General features: G+C 43.4%; 1 protein-coding gene across 8 annotated transcripts in view; it reads left to right on the top strand.

The window, feature by feature from the left end:
- Positions 1 to 9,466, top strand: part of RUNX2 (RUNX family transcription factor 2) — a gene marked incomplete at its 5' end in the record, with an annotated part of 229,073 nt that extends 219,607 nt beyond the window's left edge. For all 8 annotated transcript variants that reach the window (XM_083495180.1, XM_083495182.1, XM_083495177.1 and 5 more), the window contains one exon: positions 8,547 to 9,466. In XM_083495180.1, coding sequence (XP_083351306.1) covers positions 8,547 to 9,253 — 707 coding nt within the window. In that variant the 3' untranslated portion in view covers positions 9,254 to 9,466. The remainder of the gene's footprint in view (positions 1 to 8,546) is intronic.
- Positions 9,467 to 20,998: the final 11,532 nt, after the last annotated feature.

Raw genomic sequence — 20,998 nt, 5'->3', positions numbered from 1 at the left:
CCTGGCCTGGAGCACATCTGCCTTGTTTGGATTGAGCTTCAGTTTGCTTGCGTCCACCCAGCCCTTCAGGCACCAGTTCAGAATCCCAACAACTTCCTTGATATTAGATGAAAAAGAGAAATAGAGAATTCTTTATGTGGTCTTTCAGTAGAAAAGGAATCCCCCTTTCTGAACCTGTGGGCAGTAGTAGCCTTAATAAGGGATGGCTTTTACAGATGGCCTTTTCATCTCAGGATATAAAAGCACTTTGCAAACATGGATCAGTCCGATTGATGTGTATCCACCTAACTGCAGCCACCTCTAAGGCATGTGGTTGTCATTGTGGCTGGAACAGCCCAGGTCAAATGTTTTTGCCCGCCTGGGATAAGCATGGAAGAGCAGTACAAGCAAGGCATGTTTTATGTATCTCCCCCTTGCAGTTGAAAGTAGTTACCCTACCATATTTAGTTTTTCATTTAAATGGGACATAAGATAACATTTTAAAAAATCAAAGGATCTTGCAGACTCCATGTCAACAGTCTGAATGTACCTCAGGTCAACAGTGGTGAAAGGCATTGGTTTATGGTGGCCTGTTGAGGAAATGTGTTTGGAAACATCAGCCCCAGGGGCAGGTGTCTGCACTTCTGTGGGACGGCACAAAGTAAGCAGGCTATAGTAAATGAAATCTGTATTCCTCTCCTAGGGTGGCAGCGTAATCTGACAACAGCTCCACTTCCACGAGCTAGTTAATAATCTACTCTTAGGCAGAGTTTCCTGAGGGTCCACGATGTTGGCTCCTTCTCTGTATCTCCTTCCTTTTTTACTGTGGAAATATGAATGTCATCGCAGAAGGGCCTGTGACGCTGCTCACTTGTGTTAGTGAAATATACTCGGAGTTGCGTGGTGATTTCATGCTCTTTCTTGCAGCTTGTAAACATTGAATTGGGTCCTGTGATTGGCTGACTCCCTTCTGGGGCCTGACTGGTCTGCTCCTGCAGGCCAATCAGTTGTTGCATTCCATGATCCTCCAGACCTAATAGGCTGGTTAGCTTCCTCCTGGGACCTGCAGGCCAATCTGGTTGTTGTGCTCTAGGATCCTACGTGCCTATTGTTCTAGGATCCTAGCTCAGTACATAACAGTTGGGATGTTACAAGATTGGTGGATGCGACTTGTGGGACATCTAGTGCTCTGTGGAGCTTTTTTCACTCTCTACATTTTTAAGTGCAGCCAGAAAATGTATCAGAACATCAGAAAAATCAGAAGAGATGTCACATGAACTCTAGAGAACACCAAATAAATTTGCTTGATATGGGTTTCATGTTTCCCACTGCTTCCATTATAAAGGCTTGGAACATCAGCTATTTTTTGACCACTTTGCTTGCATGAATTTTTAAAGCACAAATAGGCAAATGTAACAAAAAAGAGGGCTCATTGGGAAGGTCACAATATCTCCCACAATGTGAGGATCCTACTTTCATCTCAAAAAATCCTAGATTATGCTGTCTTGTGTTGCCGCTTTATGCTATATTTTTAAAAATAAATTTATTGTGGGTTTTTCCTTTGAGGTTTTTGTTTATTTTAATAGCAACAGAATACCCTCTGGCCTCCTTTGGAGCCATCATAATTAGGAGGATGGATCAGTAAATTTCCAGCAAAACTTTGTTTTTTAAAACTTGGAAGACTTTATTTCTTCTAAAAATAGTTCCATTGGTCAATAGCTTAAAAAAAAAAAATCTCCACAAAAGGCTTGTTAGGAATTTTTTTTTGATAGAATAATCTAGGAGAGCACCTGACAGATTTGTGAATAGATATCAATCTATTTTATCAGTTTTCTCATATCATTTAAAAGAAACTGTTTTGTGGGGGGAAACCCCACCGTAAATACCAACAATTTAATGTGTGCCTCAAATGTTAGTTAGCATGATATCATTTTCCCAAGACCATTCAGGCTTTATTCATTGCATTATTCATTGCATTATTGACCATTCATTGCATTATTGCAAATAAAATTCCAGCATCCTTTGACAATTGCTACAGCCTTTTTGCCAACCCATTGGGCATGTGCAGGGACTGCCGTGGGCTCAAAGCCAGGCAGCACCCATCGAGAAGTGGAACTTCCACCTGGGATCTAGATTCAGGTAGGTAGCCGTGTTGGTCTGATGCAGTCAAAATATATAAAAAAATAAAAAACAAACTTAGTTGGTCTCTAAGGTGCTACTGGACAATTTTTAAAATTTTTTTATATATTCCACCTGGGACTTGGCAAAGGGTCCCCACAATTTCCAAGCTCCTGCAGCCAATCAGAAGCTGCACTTTGGTTTTTGAATAGTTCCTTTGACTCCCAGAATGCAATCTGTTCAAAAACCAAGGTACAACTGTGTGTGTGTGTGTGTGTGTGTGTGTGTGTGTGTGTGTGTGTGTGTATATATATATATATATATAAAATCAGATACAGGGCAATATCCATTATTTCTTGCCTTAGTAGACGTTTCCTTCTCTAAAACCCAATGGTGACCTCATCCATCTGTTGACTCATTTATGGAAATAGAAAGTTGCACCTCAGTTCTTCCTCATCGTCAGACTGTCTCTCCTCACATTCCTGGTGGTGTCCCAACCTTTTCTGACCTTGGGAGTTTGAAAGCGTGCCCAGCTGGCCCAGCTCCTGGCTCCCAGGCAGAATGCTACCTTATTACAGCTGTTTCGTTTCATAGATTTAATCAGGCAGCCATCCTTTTTCAAGAGAGGTGACCCTGAGGCCTCCCCCCTCCCTCTCCAACTGCCAAAATGACTCTTCCCTGCTACTCTTCAGGCAATGTGGTAAAGCAATGAAAATGGAGAAACTTCTATTAGAGCCAGGCCTCGCAAGGTGTTTGCCTTTCTTTAATAAATATGAAGTTCTTTTAGAGATGCATCCAAACCAGAAACCAGCCTGAATGTTGTGTGCAAACTCTGGGCACATATCTGGGCTTGTCATTTTAAAAATTTGATCTCATGTCTTATTTGTTTAGGCACAACATTGTAATGAAATGTGAACAGCCAGTTAGTTGGCTGATATGTGACTAAGAGTTCAAGTGGCAGAGGAAAGTAATTTGTTTGCAGCAAACCTAAAAGCAAACTCAAACCTAGACGGACTTGAGCAATCCTAGTCTCACCTCATGTTCCACATAACACACTTTAGGCCCTTCTGGGGTTTTTTGGGGTGTGTGTGTGTGTGTGTTTTTAAAAAAATCATTCTAAGTGGGACTCAAAAACATGTTCTGTACATTCTTATTTTAAATAAAAATAAAATAAAATTTGCCCAGCTTGACCTCAGCTCTATGGATCTCTCTTATCCATCACTTTATAAAATGTAGTTCATAGAATTAATTAGCAGAAAACATTTCCATGTTGAGTCATTGCTTTTTCTTTCAGATTTGAATCAGGGGTTTGACTGCTGCTTCAATAATGGTGGTCACTAAAATAGAGTTGTATTTTTCCTTCTCACTCCATAGGATACCTGAGCTCATATTCTGATGCCTATTTTAAGCAACTTGATTTTTACTCTCTCCTCCTAGAAATATTTCCTAAGATCATGAAGAAATTCTCTGTGGTGGCCTCATATATGCCTAAGGGTATAATTCAGACAGGATTGTTAGGTGGTATGTAGTCTTGATCTGCAATACACTTTCCATAAAACAACAGCCGGTCACCTTGCTCAAGGTAATCTGAAAAAGATTGTGTTTTTCGTGGACTTGGGCATCTTCATTTAGAAGGAATCACCTTCAGCCAGACTAGACAGTGGTGAAGGAAATCAATCATATGGACAGAATAGATGTTCAACAGCAAGCAGCATTCTTGTGGATAACACTTAATCCTTGCACAATTTGGGAGACAGTTTGACCCCTAAAAGGGCAGCATGGGGTTCACAAGCTTTTATTTTGCTTTCAGTATCAATGCAGGGGGTAGAAGCACTTGCAGGCCAAACGTACTGAGTGACAGGTGGATTCATAAGTCCTCCCATCGACTGGATCCTTAAATCTTTGCAGATTTGCAGTCTGGAATCTGAAATGGTGGCACTGACTGGAGTTTGCCATAACTATTGGCAGAATGGTGAGAAGGGGGGAATTTGTGCCATCAGACCAAGAAAACACTCTCCTGGGCGAGCTGGATGCTTTTTGATGCTTTTTTTTGCATATGGAAGAATCTCATCCCTTTCCCTTCCTGGCTACATAGGTTGGTTTGTCTCCCCCAGCCTTCCCCAGCTGGGGTGGGCCCAGGGTGTTTTGTGCCCATCACTGCATGATGGGGTGGTGTCAACTGCCCTTCACGTGGAGGTGGTGAAGCTACTCTTTAAAATCCCCCCCCCCCAGACCCAATAACCATGGCCATTTGCCAATACCCTTTTGGGGGGTGAGGCAGTAGACAGGGTGGCAGCACAGCAAATGCTACTGTTCCTGGATGACACTGATGTTTCAAAAGCCAAGTCATGGACCCCCACTTATGAAAATGTTGATATCTCTACGGTAGTTCTTTTTATGTGCCTGGTGCCACGGACACCCTGGGTGGGTTATGCAGACCCACCAGTTGGGAACGACTGATCTAGATTCAATTCAGTATGGGTTTAGGCCTGGTTTCAAGCCTGAATTTGCCTTAGTCACCCTGATGGATGACTTGTATCAGGAGAGAGACAAGGGATGTGCAACACTGCTTCTCTTACTTGGCCTCTCAGCCACTTTTGATACTATTGGCCATGGTCTCCTTCTGGACTGAATTGGATGGGTATCAGAAACACTGCACTACAAGGACTCCTTTCCTATCTGCATGGTCAAGTCTGGAGAGTCACACTGGGGGAGTTCTCTTCGACCCCCATCACCTGTGCTATGGGGCTCTGCAGGGTAAGGACTTGAACCTTGAACCCAGGTCACAGTCCAACCCTCTAACCATTTCATCACAGTGGTGGTACTTTATATCTGTATGGAGCTACTGGGAGCAGTCATTAGAAGTTTTGCAGCATGCTGCCATCAGTATGCTAATGACACGTAGCTCAGTATTTCCAGAACGATGATGGAATTGGGAGAGGCTGTGCAAGCCCTGGACCAGTGCCTTAATGCTGTGGTGGACTGGGTGAGGGCCAATAAACCAAATTTGAACCCTGGGAAGATAGACATTCTGTGTGTATAGGATTGCCATATCCAGAGGAGAGACCAATTGCCTGTTCTGGATGGGGTTCCTCCTAAGGGAGGAAGTGCATAACCTGCGGGTACTCCTAGACGCATCTTTGTCATCAGAGACCCAAGTGACCTTTATGATTAGAAATTACTTTTGCCAGCTTCATCTGTGTTATGTTTCCAAGGGGTTGCTCGAGAGCAAGCAGGCAAATATCTCCATGCTTGGCTGTGAAGCCTTGTTCTTGCTGCCAAAATAAACCTTATCTGTCTGGAGCCCCACTCGTCTCGCTAGCAGAATTCGTGAGTGGGCGGTTCCTAAACTTTCCCCAGCAAAGCAGCTTCTTGACGCCCAGTCTGCACCTCCCCTCTCTGCGCGGATGCTTTCTGTGCAAGGAGGACGTGGGGAGCGGAGGACCCCTTTCCTCCCCGCTTCTCCCAGGCAAGGAATCCTGGGACCTCCTCGCCACTTCCGACTCCTGCACCTCCTCTCCATGTTTACTCTCCTCTATTGAGGAGGAGCTACTTCCCACGATCCCTGGAGGCTCTCTAGAATCCTTTCGGCTTATGCTCTCTCCCTCCTGAACCGATGGCACTTCCCTGACAATCTGGTACGCTAGCTTTGGCTGAATCAGGATCACTTGTCCACCATAGTTGGGGGGGGCAGGGATGGGGGGGAATGTTGAGGAGTTTTTTTGGTGGGTGGGGGGACTTACCTGGACAAGTGGAGCAGCCACAGTGGCTTTTGGAGAAACCTTTAAAAATAAAAAATAAAAAATAGTTTAACAACTGATAGCAGTCCTTCCACAAGGGCTCACTAGGAATAATGCTTGATCAAGACTCAGAGCTCATCTACAACTGCCACCTAGAAAGCGTAGTAAACAACAGGTTTCTCCAGGGGAAAGTGGCAGGATAAGCTGAAGAGCCCCTAGCTGCAGGGCGATGTCTCTCACCTGAAAGGGTAACAGTGACACCGTGATGGGTTTCTGCTGGACTTTGCTGCTAGTAGCATAGAAAAAGAACATAACTTCCTATATGGCTTCTCTGCAGCAGTCGCCGTCTACTATGTCTGCAGAACCTGCCCCTTTGACTGGACATGACTTGAGGACTCTCCACCTGGGCCTCTACTACCCCCTTTGCAGTTCACAGTGGTACCTACAGTTGCAGAGGGGTCTTCAGCACATAGAAAGGGGGCAGACTTTAACCTGCTATCAGCGGAAGGGTTGCTGAAAATAGATGATACTCTTTGCTTATTTCTCTTGGGCCAACACAGTTTCCTAGTAGCTGTCATGACAGTTTTTATAACAGTGACATTGAGCTTTGAACTTAAGAAGAAGAAGCATAAAACACCTGTTTGTGAGCATCTCCTACTTTGTGTGTAGTAAGCTTTGTAGAGTGAGCAGTTACTCAGTTTAATGCTTGCAGGTACAAAATGGTAACACTGCATTTGTTTGATGATTCTTCCTAACCATACAGTAATATGTGCAAATTAATGTACGTATTTTTGAGTGTGTGCTCCAAAATTATTGCATTGTAATAGCAACGAGCAACAATAATGAAAAAACCTCTATTTCTGAATTTGTGCCTTGCTACTGTCAAGATAGCAAGTCCACAGTATGTCCCAACTCCCAACATTTTATGCAAGGGCCTCTTTCTGCCAGAGCTCATTCGTGGATATGCACAGACTGCAGCTGTAGGTGATTTGACTTCAGGCTAGATAAAATTAATGATGCAATGAAAGCAGGCCGACCAAAACATTAAGTCCCAACAGATCAAGAGTTAAAATTCAGGCAGAAGGCTGCTTTTAGTGATGGATGAACGAAATCCAATAGTGTGTGGTTCACTATGCCTTTGTTGGAACTGGGATTCCTGCCTCTGTGCTGGTCTGGAGTGCAAAGGACCAGCTTTTCAACCTATCAGGAGAAGCTGAGAACAGCACACAACAAATTAACCCTTTCAGGATAAGAGGCTTGTTGTTGCTGTTCCTATCATTCTTCAAATTACAGCTTCGTTAAATCAGTTATTATTTTTAAGTAGCTCATCCTTCCTCTTCTTCTTAATTCTGCCCCTTGCTCTCTTTTTTCTTTTGATTTCTACCCTTTATCCACCTTTTGCCAATTTGGACTGGACACTTGTGCATATTCCCTGTGCCCAGAATGGTTGGACTGGTCAAATGGAAGCTGATGGCCTGGCCTGGCCCAAGCAAGTCCAGCTTGTCTCCTTCCTTGTGCAATGTTCACAGGAATGGTGTTCACAGCAATGCCAGACCTTGAAAAAGAATATGCAAAGGGAGAGAAATAGTAAAATTTCTACATTTCAACCACCAGGTTCCAAACCATAGATGGGACACAAAACAAGGAGAAGTCAGTGAAGCTGAATCCTAAGCAAGCAGGGTTTTGCATAGCTAGAAACTAGTGGGGTTATATTTGAAAATGTGAGGCAAGGATTCCTTGGGGCTATGTGCTTTCCTTATGCAGTATTCACTTTACACAGTAGAGTACAGTGGTGCCTCGCAAGACGAAATTAATTCGTTCTGTGAGTTTTTTCGTCTTGCGAAGCACAGTCAAGTCGCAACTGCACCTCTTCAAGCGGTTTTAAGAAAAAGGAAACAAACTTGCAAGACCTTTTCGTCTTGTGAAGCAAGCCCATAGGGAAATTCGTCTTGCGAAGCAACTCAAAAAACGAAAAACTCTTTTGTCTTGCGAGTTTTTCGTCTTCCGAGGCATTCGTCTTGCGAGGTACCACTGTAATGGCAAATTCAAAAGTGCAGGATTTCTTCATTATGGTCACACCACGTCCCCTCACAGTGGCACCCTCTACTTTTCATTGCTCTCTACGTAAAGGTGTGGTGTTCAACTTTCTAATCAGCATTTAATGAGGGCAGAGGTGAGGGAGAGCCTCACACCTGCTGAATTTTGTCCTAGGGATAGGTACAATTTTTAAGTCACACCTTACTATGGATCAGAACATAATTATCCTTTGAATTTTGTACACATTTTAGAATTTGGTTATTGACTCTAAAAAGTAAAAACAACAACAACATAAAATTAGCATTTTAAAATAAAACGTGTTTTAAACTGCAGACACTGAGATAAAATACATGATTTATTTTAATAACTTATATTAATGCAGAAATGGGATAGAATGGAAACATGCAAAACTGAAACAGACCATATATAGACTTGCACATCTATTCCTAGTTCTGATAAGCTGCTGCAGTCCTTTTTAGCAACAAGGAATTTAGCAAGGGGAGCACATTTAAGGGAAGGGGAATGGAACTAGAAAGAGATAGGCTAGGATATTAGGAACATACACCTCAGATTTTCTATTTCCATCCAGCCAACGGCATCCCTCCCCACCTCTGTTTACCCTGCATGGTCATGATTGTTTTTCTTGCATGGTTATTGTTGTTTCTCTTACAGACTCAGAACCTTGCACCCCTGACACCCCCTCTGCCACTGCCTCACCATCATCTTCTGAAGATCCTGCAACTCTCACAGCTCCTCCCTCACCATCCCCTCCCTATGGCTGCGAGGCCTCCATGTTCTCACCACCACTGTCCACCTGTACCATGGCCCTAAATCCTGAAATGCCACTGCGAACAACAGCTTCTGCCACGCTGAACCCAACCTCTGCTTCCACCTCCTCCCCGAATCCTGGGCTTTCTTACACTGCACCACCAGCTGTCTCTGCTTCAGCTCTGCAACCGAGCCTTTGCTCCCCTGCGGGGGCAGCCATTTCACCCAGCCCTGCTCCTCACCTTATTGACTGGCTTCCATACCTCGCTTCAGTGATGACCAGCACAAAGCGGGGGAAGGAGGAAGAGCAGCCACCCACAGGGACGGAGCATGTGAAGAGGAGTGGAAGCACCTATCTGCCTGCCCTTAGTGAAGGAGGAAGTGTCCAGGCAGGGTTCATCAAGCAGCAGCCTCCTGAATCCGTTTTCTCACCTCCACCGTCATTCCCGGCCATTCCCCCACCTTCTGAGCAGGCACCTGCAACTCTAGGGGACATCCTGGCAGAGCTGAAGACCATGAACAACCACCTTTCTGTCATTGCAAGGGCTCTTAGCCAGCTTACCTCAGCCTTAGCATCCCAGCAGGAGTCTACCAATACGCCAGCTTTGTAAGAGAGGAACTCTTCCAGACCTTTTCCTTGGACAAAGTCTGCCACATACTTTTATTGGGAAAGCAAATAATATACATGTGGGAGAGTTTGAAAGAGATGCCATTAGAAATGTAATGGTCATGGTGATGTCCTTGCTTCCTCAATTTCTTTTCTTACTTCTGTTGGAATGCAGATGTGAAAACTGTATCAACATCTATAAAGTCTGTATCTGTAACTTGTAGTATTTCTCTTTCTTTCCATCTTTACAAAAGCAAAAACCCAAAGCATTCACTATGAAGAGTTTGTTCAGATTGAACATGCCCGACTGGCTTAATTGGACTCCCCTAGGAGTGGTTTTTTTGTTTTTTGTGGGGGTGGGTAGTTACTTGTCCACAAGAAAAGGTAAATTCCAATCCAGTGAAGGAGACTCATGCATATAGAAAGTTTTCTCTGCAATCAGAGTCAAGGGTGCTACAAGGTGGGACAACAAGGAGAACAGCAGGGTGGATTAATAAACTGATATGCAGCTTAGCTAGGACTACCAAGAATGCCATGGAAGGTTAGGTTGGGAAGTCGGTATAGAAATTATGTTGGATGGTGAAATATGTTGTGTAAACAGGGAAATTGGAAAATGCATAATAAATAAATAAATCACAGTCAAGGGTGGCTCTACTATTAAACAAATGAAGCTTAAGCTTCAGGGTCGCTCATCCTGGAGGGACCTCAGAACCAACTTTACCTCAAACTGCTTAAAAACTTTGAGTCCAGTAGACCCACTTTGAGTTGCACGACTCAAACAGATTAATTTTTGGTTGTATATATTTCAACAATTCCCAAAATAAAAAAATTCCTTCCAGTTTTTTTTATTTTGACTATGGCAGACCAACACAGCTACCTATCTGTAACTGGAACAATTCCCAAGTTTGTGAGTCAGTAGCACAGATGTTGCAAAGGTGTAGCGGTCTGTCGTGAAACAACCCCATTGAAGAAGAGAACAGGGCTTCCCCAGACCCCACGGCCGGTTGCGAAGAGGCCCCTCTCACAGCTCAAGCTGCCTGCCCCACTGCTCACAGGGAATGGAGGTGTGAAGGTCTTGCACTTCAAGGATTTCATTTTTATTTATTTATCCGTAACTTGTGTAGTGCCATTAATATCCATATTACAACTCTTGACCACACTCTTCAGGGCTCACACAGAAATACAGGAAGAAGAAAAAGAAGAAGAAGAGTTTGGACTTGATACCCTGCTTTATTACTACCCAAAGGAGTCTCAAAGCGGCTCACATTCTCCTTTCCCTTCCTCCCCCACAACAAACCCTCTATGAGGTGAGTGGGGCTGAGAGACTTCAGAGAAGTGTGACTGGCCCAAGGTCACCCAGCAGCTGCAGGTGGAGGAGCGGAGACGCGAACCCGGTTCCCCAGATTACGAATCCACTGCTCTTAACCACTACACCACACAAGAGTCCTTCTAATGGTCTTTGTGGAGTTAGCCGAGGGTTGTAAAAGATCCCCTGACCATGTTGACAACAGCCCCCTCAGTCATGCACATAGAACCAGAAAAGGCTGAAAACCCAGACCCAAAGCTACTGGGATTGGCTACACTGAATGAGTGCACCCTATTATTAAATAAACCCAATAAAAAGTGTGTTTAAATGTCTGTAGATACCGGCTGAAATTTATGAACAACATTATGTAGTCACGCTGAAAGTATCTTTACAGTATCTTCTAATCCTAAATTATAACACTGCTCAGTTTGTCCAAATGGCTTGGTGGGCATCCAAAATAAACTGGAGTGCTTTTTCCATGGGGTTACATATATTTGCTAAAAGTTACAGTGGCATGAGGCTAAAAGGGAGGCAGCACCATGTCTAAGTTCACCAAGGTACACTTGATGTTCTGCCATATAGGAACATAAACATACAGGAATCTTAAGAGAGGAATTTATGAATGGCTAAAAAAGGTAAAGGGACCCCTGGTCATTAGGTCCAGTCGTGACCAACTCTGGGGTTGCGGCGCTCATCTTGCTTTATTGGCTGAGGGAGCCAGCATGACTAAGCCGCTTCTGGCGAACGAGAGCAGCGCATGAAAACGCCGTTTACCTTCCCGTCGGAGCAGTACCTATTTATCTACTTGCACTTTGACATGCTTTTGAACTGCTGGGATGGCAGGAGCAGGGACCGAAAAATGGGAGCTCACCCCGTCGCGGGGATTCGAACCGCCGACCTTCTGATCGGCAAGTCCTAGGCTCTGTGGTTTAAACCACAGCGCCACCCGCGCCCTTCTAATGAATGGGTAGTAAACCCAGTTTTGTGAAAAGCAGCTTTTCCCAGAGAATAAAACCTGGGAAAACATAATGGAGGCTAGCATTACCAACAACTAAGGATAGTCAAATCTGTCAACTTCAGTTTTTCTCTGTTTCTCAGTTTTCTAATCTCCACATTTCCATATTCGTTTGAGGGTGTTTTTTTTAAGTCCCCATAAAAATCCATCAGCATCTGAGTGTATCCTAAGGAACACATGCTTGCATGCAATTTTGTCTAATATGCACATTTCTGCTAACCAGTTTCCCCTATTAGAACTCGTGATGTTATTTTCACATAAATATGCATTTTAATGTACATTTCACCTCCAAGTATACTTTTTTTGGGTATACATTGCTTGGTTTTGGAATTGTGCTGTAAATTTCAGAGGGGGACACATTTCAAAGGATGGCTGCCTTTCAGTTCCTGTATGGCTTCAGAAAGTGTGGATCTGATAGCTTTGTTTCTACTAGTGTCCTTAACCAAATCCCCCCCCCCCCCACCCCTCACATGAATTAACTCAGAGCAGAGCCACAGAGATTAAGGCACATTACTAACTTAGGTTCATTAACTTTAATGCTGTGATGGAGTATAACTTGGTTGGGCACAACCCTTCGCTCCCCTCCCCAGTGGGGCCTTTGAGGTTTCAGCTGGTGGTGCAGCAGCAGTGAGCCCAAGCAGGTCTCAGCCAGCCCCATAACCACACACAGCTGACCATTGTCACTTTTACTTGGCTCCCCCAACCTCTCATGGCCAGCAAAAAATGCGCAGGCCACAGGCAGGCATGGCTTGTCCTATTTCACAGCTTGTGGTTTGGCAAGGAAGTGGCTGCTGAGGCCCTTCCAAAATGGTGGCAAGGCTGGTGGGCCACCAATGGGCACTTCATCAGGAGCCAACAGGCCTTGGCAGCGGCTTCGGCACCATTTTAGAGGGTGCCTTGGTGACCAGTTCACCCCCAAGCCACCCCCCTGAGCAGCATCTCCCAAGCTGCGTCTTCAGCAGTGGGTGTGGCGACAGGACATGTCACCTCTGGACTCCAGCAGAATCCTACCGCCTGAGGCAGCCGCCACAGGCCACCTCATGATAAGGCCGGCCCTGAACATGGGTGGCGTCCCCAGAAGCCCCTGTGTGAACAGGCTGGCCAATCAAATATTGCTGTGCTTTGTTTTCTTTTTAATTTAATTGGGAAGTGGATCACATGAAGAGCCTCAAGCAGCAGAATTATCTCAGAATGAATATTTCTTTTATTTTTCAAATGAAAAGGAATGATACATGAACACACAAAGAGCCTGTTAAAATTAGTATGTAACTGTCAGGGGTTCAGAGACAGAGGCACAGGTGAGGGGGGAGACGGAGAGCGATGAGGAAGAATCCCAGGACAGTGAGGAAGAGGATGACAATGACTTGAGGTCTTCCATGAGTCTCTCAAGTGAATCGGAGGATTCTCAGGAGGGGGCGCCCCTAGTCAGGACAAGGGGGGTCACAAGGGGGACCTGCCAGGAGCAGGGAAGCAGCAGGGAAACCCCGAGTGGGAGTGGGAGATCGGGGCGGGCTTCCCAGCAGGAACGAAGTGAAGAGAGGGGAGTTCCCAGTGTGAGACACGGAGCGGAGCAGGAAAGAGACAGGGGAAGGAGATCGGGGCAGGACGTCCTGCCGGAAGAGGCGGAGAGTAGTACAGGGAGTAGTGTAAGTGTCAAGAGGAAGGTCAGGGGTAGCGAACGCGCGCCAAGTTCAAATGTGGAGGCGCGCGGAAATGGAGAAAGCCCGGAGGAGGAGCCTAGCCCCAAAGCACGAAGGAGGGGGGAACAGGCATCTGAGGAATCCGCTTCAGGAGAGAGCAGGAGGGAAGGAACACAGGGGGGCAGAAAGACCCTGCGGAAAAGGAAAGACAGGAAGAGGTGGTCTAGCACAAGCCGCTTAAGCTGGTGTAGAGGCGGGACCGACTCAGAGGGGACTTCAAATGTCTAACGTTAAGAGACGCGGGGCTGCGCGCCTCGGTTGTGGAACCATTAATGAACTGCAATAAACATCCTTGTATATAAGAAGAGCTTGGCGTTGGTCTTTTGTGAGCTGAGACCTGAGGCAGCCTCTGACAGTAACATTTAAATTTTACAACTTTACATTTGTCAGGATTAGGGATGGATGAATCTCCCATTCGGTTTCTCGTTTTTCCACTATAAAGTTTACTTCTCCACATTTCCACACCAGTTTTTGTTCCCCCTGCCAGATCTAGTAGCAACACTGTATTGCAAGTGCCTATTCCAAAATTAATAGTAATGGCCAAGAGGACCCCCCCCCTACAATCCTGAGATTGTAGAGACGACCCTGAACCGAGCGTGGGGCGGAGTTACTGCTTCAGCTTCCTGTTCTTGCTCCCAGTGCATTTGCAGTGCACATGGCCAAAAACTGTTTGTTTTTTTCAAAACAAGAACTCCATCTACCAGCATCATTCCATTTTTATTCCAATAGCCCATTGATGATGCCCCACTACTGTATTCCCATATTTTAAAAGAGTCAGAAGAACTCCTTAACTCTCCAGGGAGTCAGAATCAGAACCTACAAGGCACAGCGTGCAGTTTAACAGCAAAAAGTCATTTGTGTAAGAAAATAAGAGTTTACATGGGATTTAAAAGAAAAGGGCAGAAAACCAGTAACGACAAAAGCATAAAACGTGTAGAACTAAAGTTTAATTTGGCAAAGTTCCCGATCTCCCAGCGTGGCCTTAGATGGTTTATGGTTTGCAGGGTGCTATAGCCTTACGTGAAATCCAGCAGTCCTTTGATAACCATATTTCAAACTAGAGTCAGCCATATGTTCTCTCAGAACAAAGAAGCCACGAAGAAACAGGAAGTTCATTCCACAGTTAGAAATGCCAGCTGGAAACTCTCTCCAGACGAAAAGGAAGTTTTCCCTCTATTTCAGCTCACAGAGTCTATTTTGATCTTCCCACAGGAGTGAAATTCCTTCAGTCATTGGTTAGCTGAGAGGTGTTTTGTGTGTGTGTGTGTGTGTGTGTGTGTGTGTGTGTGAGAGTATGGCAGGCTTGCCAATGAAAGAAAGAATGGAAACTTAGCAAATAAGGTTCCCCAATCCCATGCAAATAAAGAAAGGGTATATCCCACTTGGCTCTGTGACCTGCAAGACACATCTGACCCAGGGGATGGTGGAGAGGGGGAGGAGGGAGCAGAGTGAAGCCACATCGCCTGGACTAAGACATAGGCTGGAACAGAATGAGTCTTCAGATTGCCCATTTCTCCAAATTTTGCAATACAGTTCTTGGCTCAAAAGAACTACCCAAAGGAGTAAGCTAATACATGTTTTAGTGCAACCTACATTTATAAATATGTAGTAGTTAGGGTTGCTGTATTTCAAAAGTGAATATCCAGACACAAAAGTTTTTGAGCTTTTCTAGTTTTGTCCACTTTCCTGGACATTTCAGCGATTTTTGCCTGGACACTGTTTACGACTGTCAAATTCCGGCTATGTCTGGGAAATTCCGGACGTGTGGCAGCCCTAGTAGTAGCTCAGTTTATATCTTGGGCTAAGATAGGTTTTTAAATAAGTATTTAAGTATAAATGGAGATTACTAGCGCATGAGTCTCAGTGGCCAAGTGCAGGAAAGGGTGCAAAGTTCTTTGCCATGGAAGCTACCTGGGACCAAGACTGAGAGGCTGCTCCTTCCGAAGAGCGTCATAAAGTGGGGGGGGGAGGGTTTGAAGAAGGAGTGACATGAGCAGGTGGGTTAAGAAGAAAACAAACAAAAACAAACAAACAAACAAAGAAAGAAAGAAACAAACAGGAAACTGCTATGTAAACCATTGTTTTCTCAAAAGGCTGTATATTGTGCAATTAATATAGGAAGATACCTTTTCCCAGGAGTTTAAGGCATTAACAAAAATGACAACTGATCAGAAAAAGCAGCTTGAAGAAAAGTTCCTAAACGACCACGGGGAGGACCTTCGGAAAGGAATAGCAGGCGTCTGGCCACCTCCTTCGTTTGGATTGAACCCGGTTCCACCTCCAGACAAAAACAACAAAGGAGACATCCCAGCAGGCCAATAACTAGTCCGAGATGTCTCTACAGCTTCTCAGTTGGAACATTAATGGCGCAAATTCTCCCGAAAAAAGGAAAAAGATTTTTCATATTTTGAGAAAAGAACAATTAGACATCATTTGCCTTCAAGAAACACATGTGACTAGGCTCCATAGGAGAGTGTTAACCAACAAGAGACTAGGCCAAGAATTTATTTCATCAGATAAGGTTAAAAAAAGAGGAGTAGTGATTTATGCAAAGGAGACCCTAGTACCAAAATTGATTTTTAAAGATGAACAAGGAAGAATTCTGGCGATTGAAATTCAAGCACAAGGAGAAAAATTTTTGATTGTAGGAATTTATGCACCAAACGATGGGAAATCGGAATTCTATAAGAAGCTGCATGAGACAATGTTGGACTATATTGACTATACTAACATCATTTTGATGGGTGATATGAATGGAGTTGTCTCCACATACATGGATAAGTCACAAAATCAGAACTTGACCAAAGATGGCAGACTCCCAAAGACTTTTTTTGAACTTACAGACAATATGGATTTGATTGATATCTGGAGGACAAAGAACCCTCTAGGTAAAGAAGGAACATTCTTTTCTGAGGCCCATCTTTCGTGGACAAGAATCGACCAAATTTGGGTATCTAGAGGACTGGCACCTAAGACAAAAAAAGTAGAGACCTGCCCTAAAACCTGCTCCGACCATAACGCTTTGAAAATAGACTTAAGACTTACACCAGCTGGATCCTTCAGATGGAGAATGAATGACTATTTGTTCAGAGATCAGGAGATTGTGAAGAAGGCCCAAAAAACGCTGAAAGATTATTTTGAAATAAATTTGAATACTTTGGTGGAAAAGAAAACAATCTGGGACGCAAGTAAAGCTGTTATGAGAGGGTTCCTGATACAGCAGAACTCTATCAAGAAAAAACTCTGGAATGGTAAAAAGGACAAGATTTTGGAGAAGATAAGAGACGGAGAGAAAAAGTTGAGATTAAACCCAAAATCAAAAGAAGTTTTAAGAGAAATTAAATTCCATCAAGCACAATATGCGAAACTGATAAATCAAGAAGTCGAATGGAAAATTAAACAGATGAAACAAAGATCGTTCGAATCTGCAAATAAATGTGGGAAGCTGCTGGCATGGCAGCTGAAAAAGAGACAAAAATTGAACTTTGTTACCAATCTGGAGGTTGAAGGAGAATGTATTCAGAAACCAGAAGATATCAGAAAGTGTTTCCAGAGATATTTTAAAAAACTGTTCACTCAAGGACCCCAAGTAGAGACTGAGATAAATAACTTTCTAAAAAGCTATGGCCTGCAAAAACTAACACAAGACAAGCAAACAGCCCTGAATTACAAAATAACACAACAGGAAATTGAAAGTGCCATTCAGAACATGCAATTAGGCAAATCCCCAGGCCCAGATGGACTTACCTCCAAATATTATAAGACATTGAAGGAATATTTGGTCCAGCCATTAATGGAGGTATGTAATCAAATCATGGAAGGGAAGGGGGCACCCGAATCGTGGAAAGAGGCATTCATCACCTTGATACCAAAACTGGAATCTGAAAAGACTCAACTTCGGAACTACCGCCCCATCTCACTCCTAAATGTGGATTACAAAATTTTTGCTGACATTCTGGCAAACAGATTGAAAAAAGTTTTAAATGAAGTAATTCATAAAGACCAAGCAGGCTTTCTCCCTGGCAGGCACCTGTCTGACAACACTAGGAATATCATTGATGTTTTGGAGTTATTACAGACAAATTTGAACACGAAAGCAGCTTTGATCTTTATAGACGCCGAGAAAGCCTTTGATAACATATCTTGGAAATTTATGAAGAAAAATTTGGAAGGGATGGGAGTGGGAAGGGCGTTCCAAAATGGTATTGAAGCAATTTATTCAGAGCAAAAAGCTAAATTGATAGTAAACAATGTGGTGACAGAGGAGTTTAAAATTGAAAAAGGGACACGACAGGGGTGCCCCTTATCACCCTTGTTATTTATCTCTGTCCTGGAGGTGTTGCTGAACATGATTAGGAGGGATCAGCTGGTGGAAGGAATACAGGTCGGAGAAAAACAATATAAACTGAAGGCCTTTGCAGACGATTTGGTTTTGACATTACAGGAGCCAGAAGCTAGCACAAAAAGAGCTTTAGAACTAATCTCTGAGTTTGGTCGGGTGGCGGGATTCAAGCTAAACAAACAAAAAACCAAGGTTTTGGCAAAAAACTTGACACCTTCAGAAATAGATGGGTTTCAGAAGGAAACAGAATTAAATGTGGTTACAAAAGTGAAATACCTGGGGGTCAATCTGACTGGGAGAAATTTGAATTTGTTCAAAGATAATTATGAAAAATGTTGGTCGGAAATTAAAAAAGACTTAGAAATTTGGTCAAGATTGAAACTTTCCTTGTCGGGAAGAATTGCAGCGGTTAAGATGAATGTATTGCCAAGAATGTTGTTTTTGTTTCAAACCCTTCAGATCGTGGACAGAGTGGAATGTTTTGGAAAGTGGCAGAGGGACATTGCGAAGTTTGTCTGGCAGGGCAAAAAGCCCCGAATAAAATTTAAAATATTAACAGATGCAAAGGAAAGAGGGGGGTTTGCCCTGCCGGACTTAAGATTGTATTATGAAGCTGCATCCTTCTGCTGGATGAAAGATTGGTTTTTGCTAGAAAACACTGATGTCCTAGATCTGGAAGGGTTTAACAATGCTTTTGGATGGCATGCATACCTGTGGTACGACAAGATAAAGCTTCATAAATTGTTTAAAAACCATATTGTCAGGAAAGCTCTATTTATTGTCTGGACTAAATATAAGGACTTACTCGAAAGTAAGACTCCGAGGTGGCTATCACCGACGGAGGCTAAGGCCATAAAACTACGTAACATGGAGAGTGGCTGGGTAAAATACTGCGAGATAATAGAAAGAGTTGGTGATACCTGGAGGTTGCAAAGTTTCGAAAAACTGAAAGGAAAGGTGCGAGATTGGTTTCATTATGCCCAAATTTCAGAGATCTTTAAAAAGGACAAAAAAATTGGTTTCCAGGTGGAAAAATCAAAATTAGAGACAGAATTACTTGAACCTAAGACGAAAGTGCTTTCAAGGATGTATAACTTGTTGCTTAAATGGAATACTCAAGATGAGACAGTTAAATCAGCTATGATAAAATGGGCACAAGATATTGGGTACAACATTATGTCTGAAGACTGGGAAAGGTTATGGACCACCGGTATGAAATTCACGGCATGTAGTGCCTTAAAAGAAAACATTATGAAAATGGTATACAGGTGGTACATGACCCCAGTCAAACTTGCAAAGATATATCATTTGTCTGACAATAAATGTTGGAAATGCAAGGAGGCTGAAGGAACATTCTTTCACCTCTGGTGGACATGCCCGAGGGTGAAGGCTTTCTGGGAAATGATTTACAATGAGTTGAAAAAGGTGTTTAAGTACACCTTTTATAAGAAACCAGAGGCCTTCCTCCTGGGCATTGTAGGCCAGAGAGTGCCAAAAAAAGATAGAACTTTCTTTTTATATGCAACTACAGCAGCAAGAATCCTTTTAGCTAAATACTGGAAGGCACAGGAGTTACCCACACTGGAAGAATGGCATTCGCAGCTGATAGACTACATGGAATTAGCTGAAATGACCGGCAGAATCCGAGATCTGGGAGAAGAGGCAGTGGAAGAGGACTGGAAAAAATTTAAGGACTATCTACAAAAACATTATAAGTTATATGAATGTTGAGAATTTGCTAAGTTTTCGGGAAAAAACATACTTCGGTATTGAGATTTGTAAATGATGAAAATTAAGTTAAAATTTTGAAAAGTATAAATTATAGGTTATATAACTAAATGAAAGTACAAAAACACACAAAATAAGGTATCAATTTGCTGTTATTTTTATTGTGAAGAAAGCAGGGGATGGAAGACGTGGGGAAGTCCAGTTGACTATGAAAATAGACTTGAAAAAGTGAATTTTTTCTTTATAATTTCTTCTTTTTTCTGTAAAACCGCTTTTGTTGTCTTATTGATGATGTATTCTGACCTTGGAAAAAAGCAATAAAAAAACTATTATAAAAAAAAAACAGAAAAAGCAGCTTGACCTCCTGTTCTGCCTTTATCTGCAGCTGAATTTGCTGAAGGATGGGGCATGTTCTTGGGAAAGGGAGTGACCAGTCCTCCCACAACTGCCCTCTGCAAAGCAAACAGAAGGAACGTTGCTTTGAGTTTCACATGCCAGCTCAAGTCCCCGTTGTCAGCAAAACCAAGTGGCAGAAATGAATCCAGGGAAACCAAGCAATGAGGAGCACACATGTTGCTTCTGAGAGTGTAGTCCTGTATTCCTGTTCTGAGCAGAGAAATCTCTGCTGCACCATGTGGCTCAGTCCTTGACCTGGAGCTCTATCTTCCAGGATGGGTGAAAATGCGCAAAACTCTGAGCAACTTGGAGGATGGGAATACTAACATTATGCAATAATTAGTGTAAACAGAAGCCCATGCCAGGTACAGGTGGACATCAGACACTGGAGGAGTTTCACAAGCACATTTGAACTCTGAAATCAGCCCTGAGAGGCTATGTCCAAAGCATGCTACCTTGGAAGAAAATGTAAAGAAGCATGTAAAACCACTAAAGATGGGTAGAGGTTATGGTTGTTCTGTGCCTTTCCTTTCTTGTTCAGCCTTAGTTTCTGAAAACATTAAAATTTACGATGCCTTTGCTTAATGTGCCACTCAACTACCCATAACAGCTTAGGTGACAAGAGGCCTATATATGATACAGCTGACTGCAACTCAAGAAGGTGACCAAAGAATCAACAGAATCTGGAAGATGCCTGGGGACACTTTCCTCTAGCATTAGCATTGCTGGAAACTAGCAGGAAGCAGGTTCCTGACTTGGGCTAAGGGGCTCTGCAGCGTGTTTTCCTTTGTTAGTTCAGATAGAGTCTGCAGATGTGCCTGTCAAGTCTTCCCTCAGCCCACAAAGTCCTGTGTCTTGCATGCCTTCATCAGAACCCAGGCCAAAGGGTCTCTCCGGTTTCAGGGGTCTGACAAGTGGTTAGACCACCCACATGAGAGTGTTGCAGCCTCCACAGCCTCAGGGCCAAACTTCAACTCTTTACATAACAGAAGAGGCAAAGACTTCCTGAAGAGATCTGATTCAAGCAAAGGCGAGTAGATAATTTACCTGCCCCTCATCCTGATAAAATAAAATAAAAAAAACAAAATAAAATCATTTTGCAAATCTGTGGTGTCCCAGATGAGTTGGTTTACATTGCATGTTGATATTTAAGATCCCAATTCCTAGGGAATGGTGAACAGTGCTATTTTTCAAGAAAAAGAGGTGCTGGAACTCACCAAGAATGCCTCCCTTTTCCTCTTAGAATGACACTGGCACCTGCC

The sequence above is a fragment of the Podarcis liolepis genome, assembly GCF_965112155.1.
Source record: "Podarcis liolepis genome assembly, chromosome: 3".
In the NCBI taxonomy this organism is placed as follows: Eukaryota; Metazoa; Chordata; class Lepidosauria; order Squamata; family Lacertidae; genus Podarcis; species Podarcis liolepis.
The sequence above is the reverse complement of the archived record's forward strand: the minus strand, read 5'-3'. Positions and strand labels throughout refer to the sequence as shown.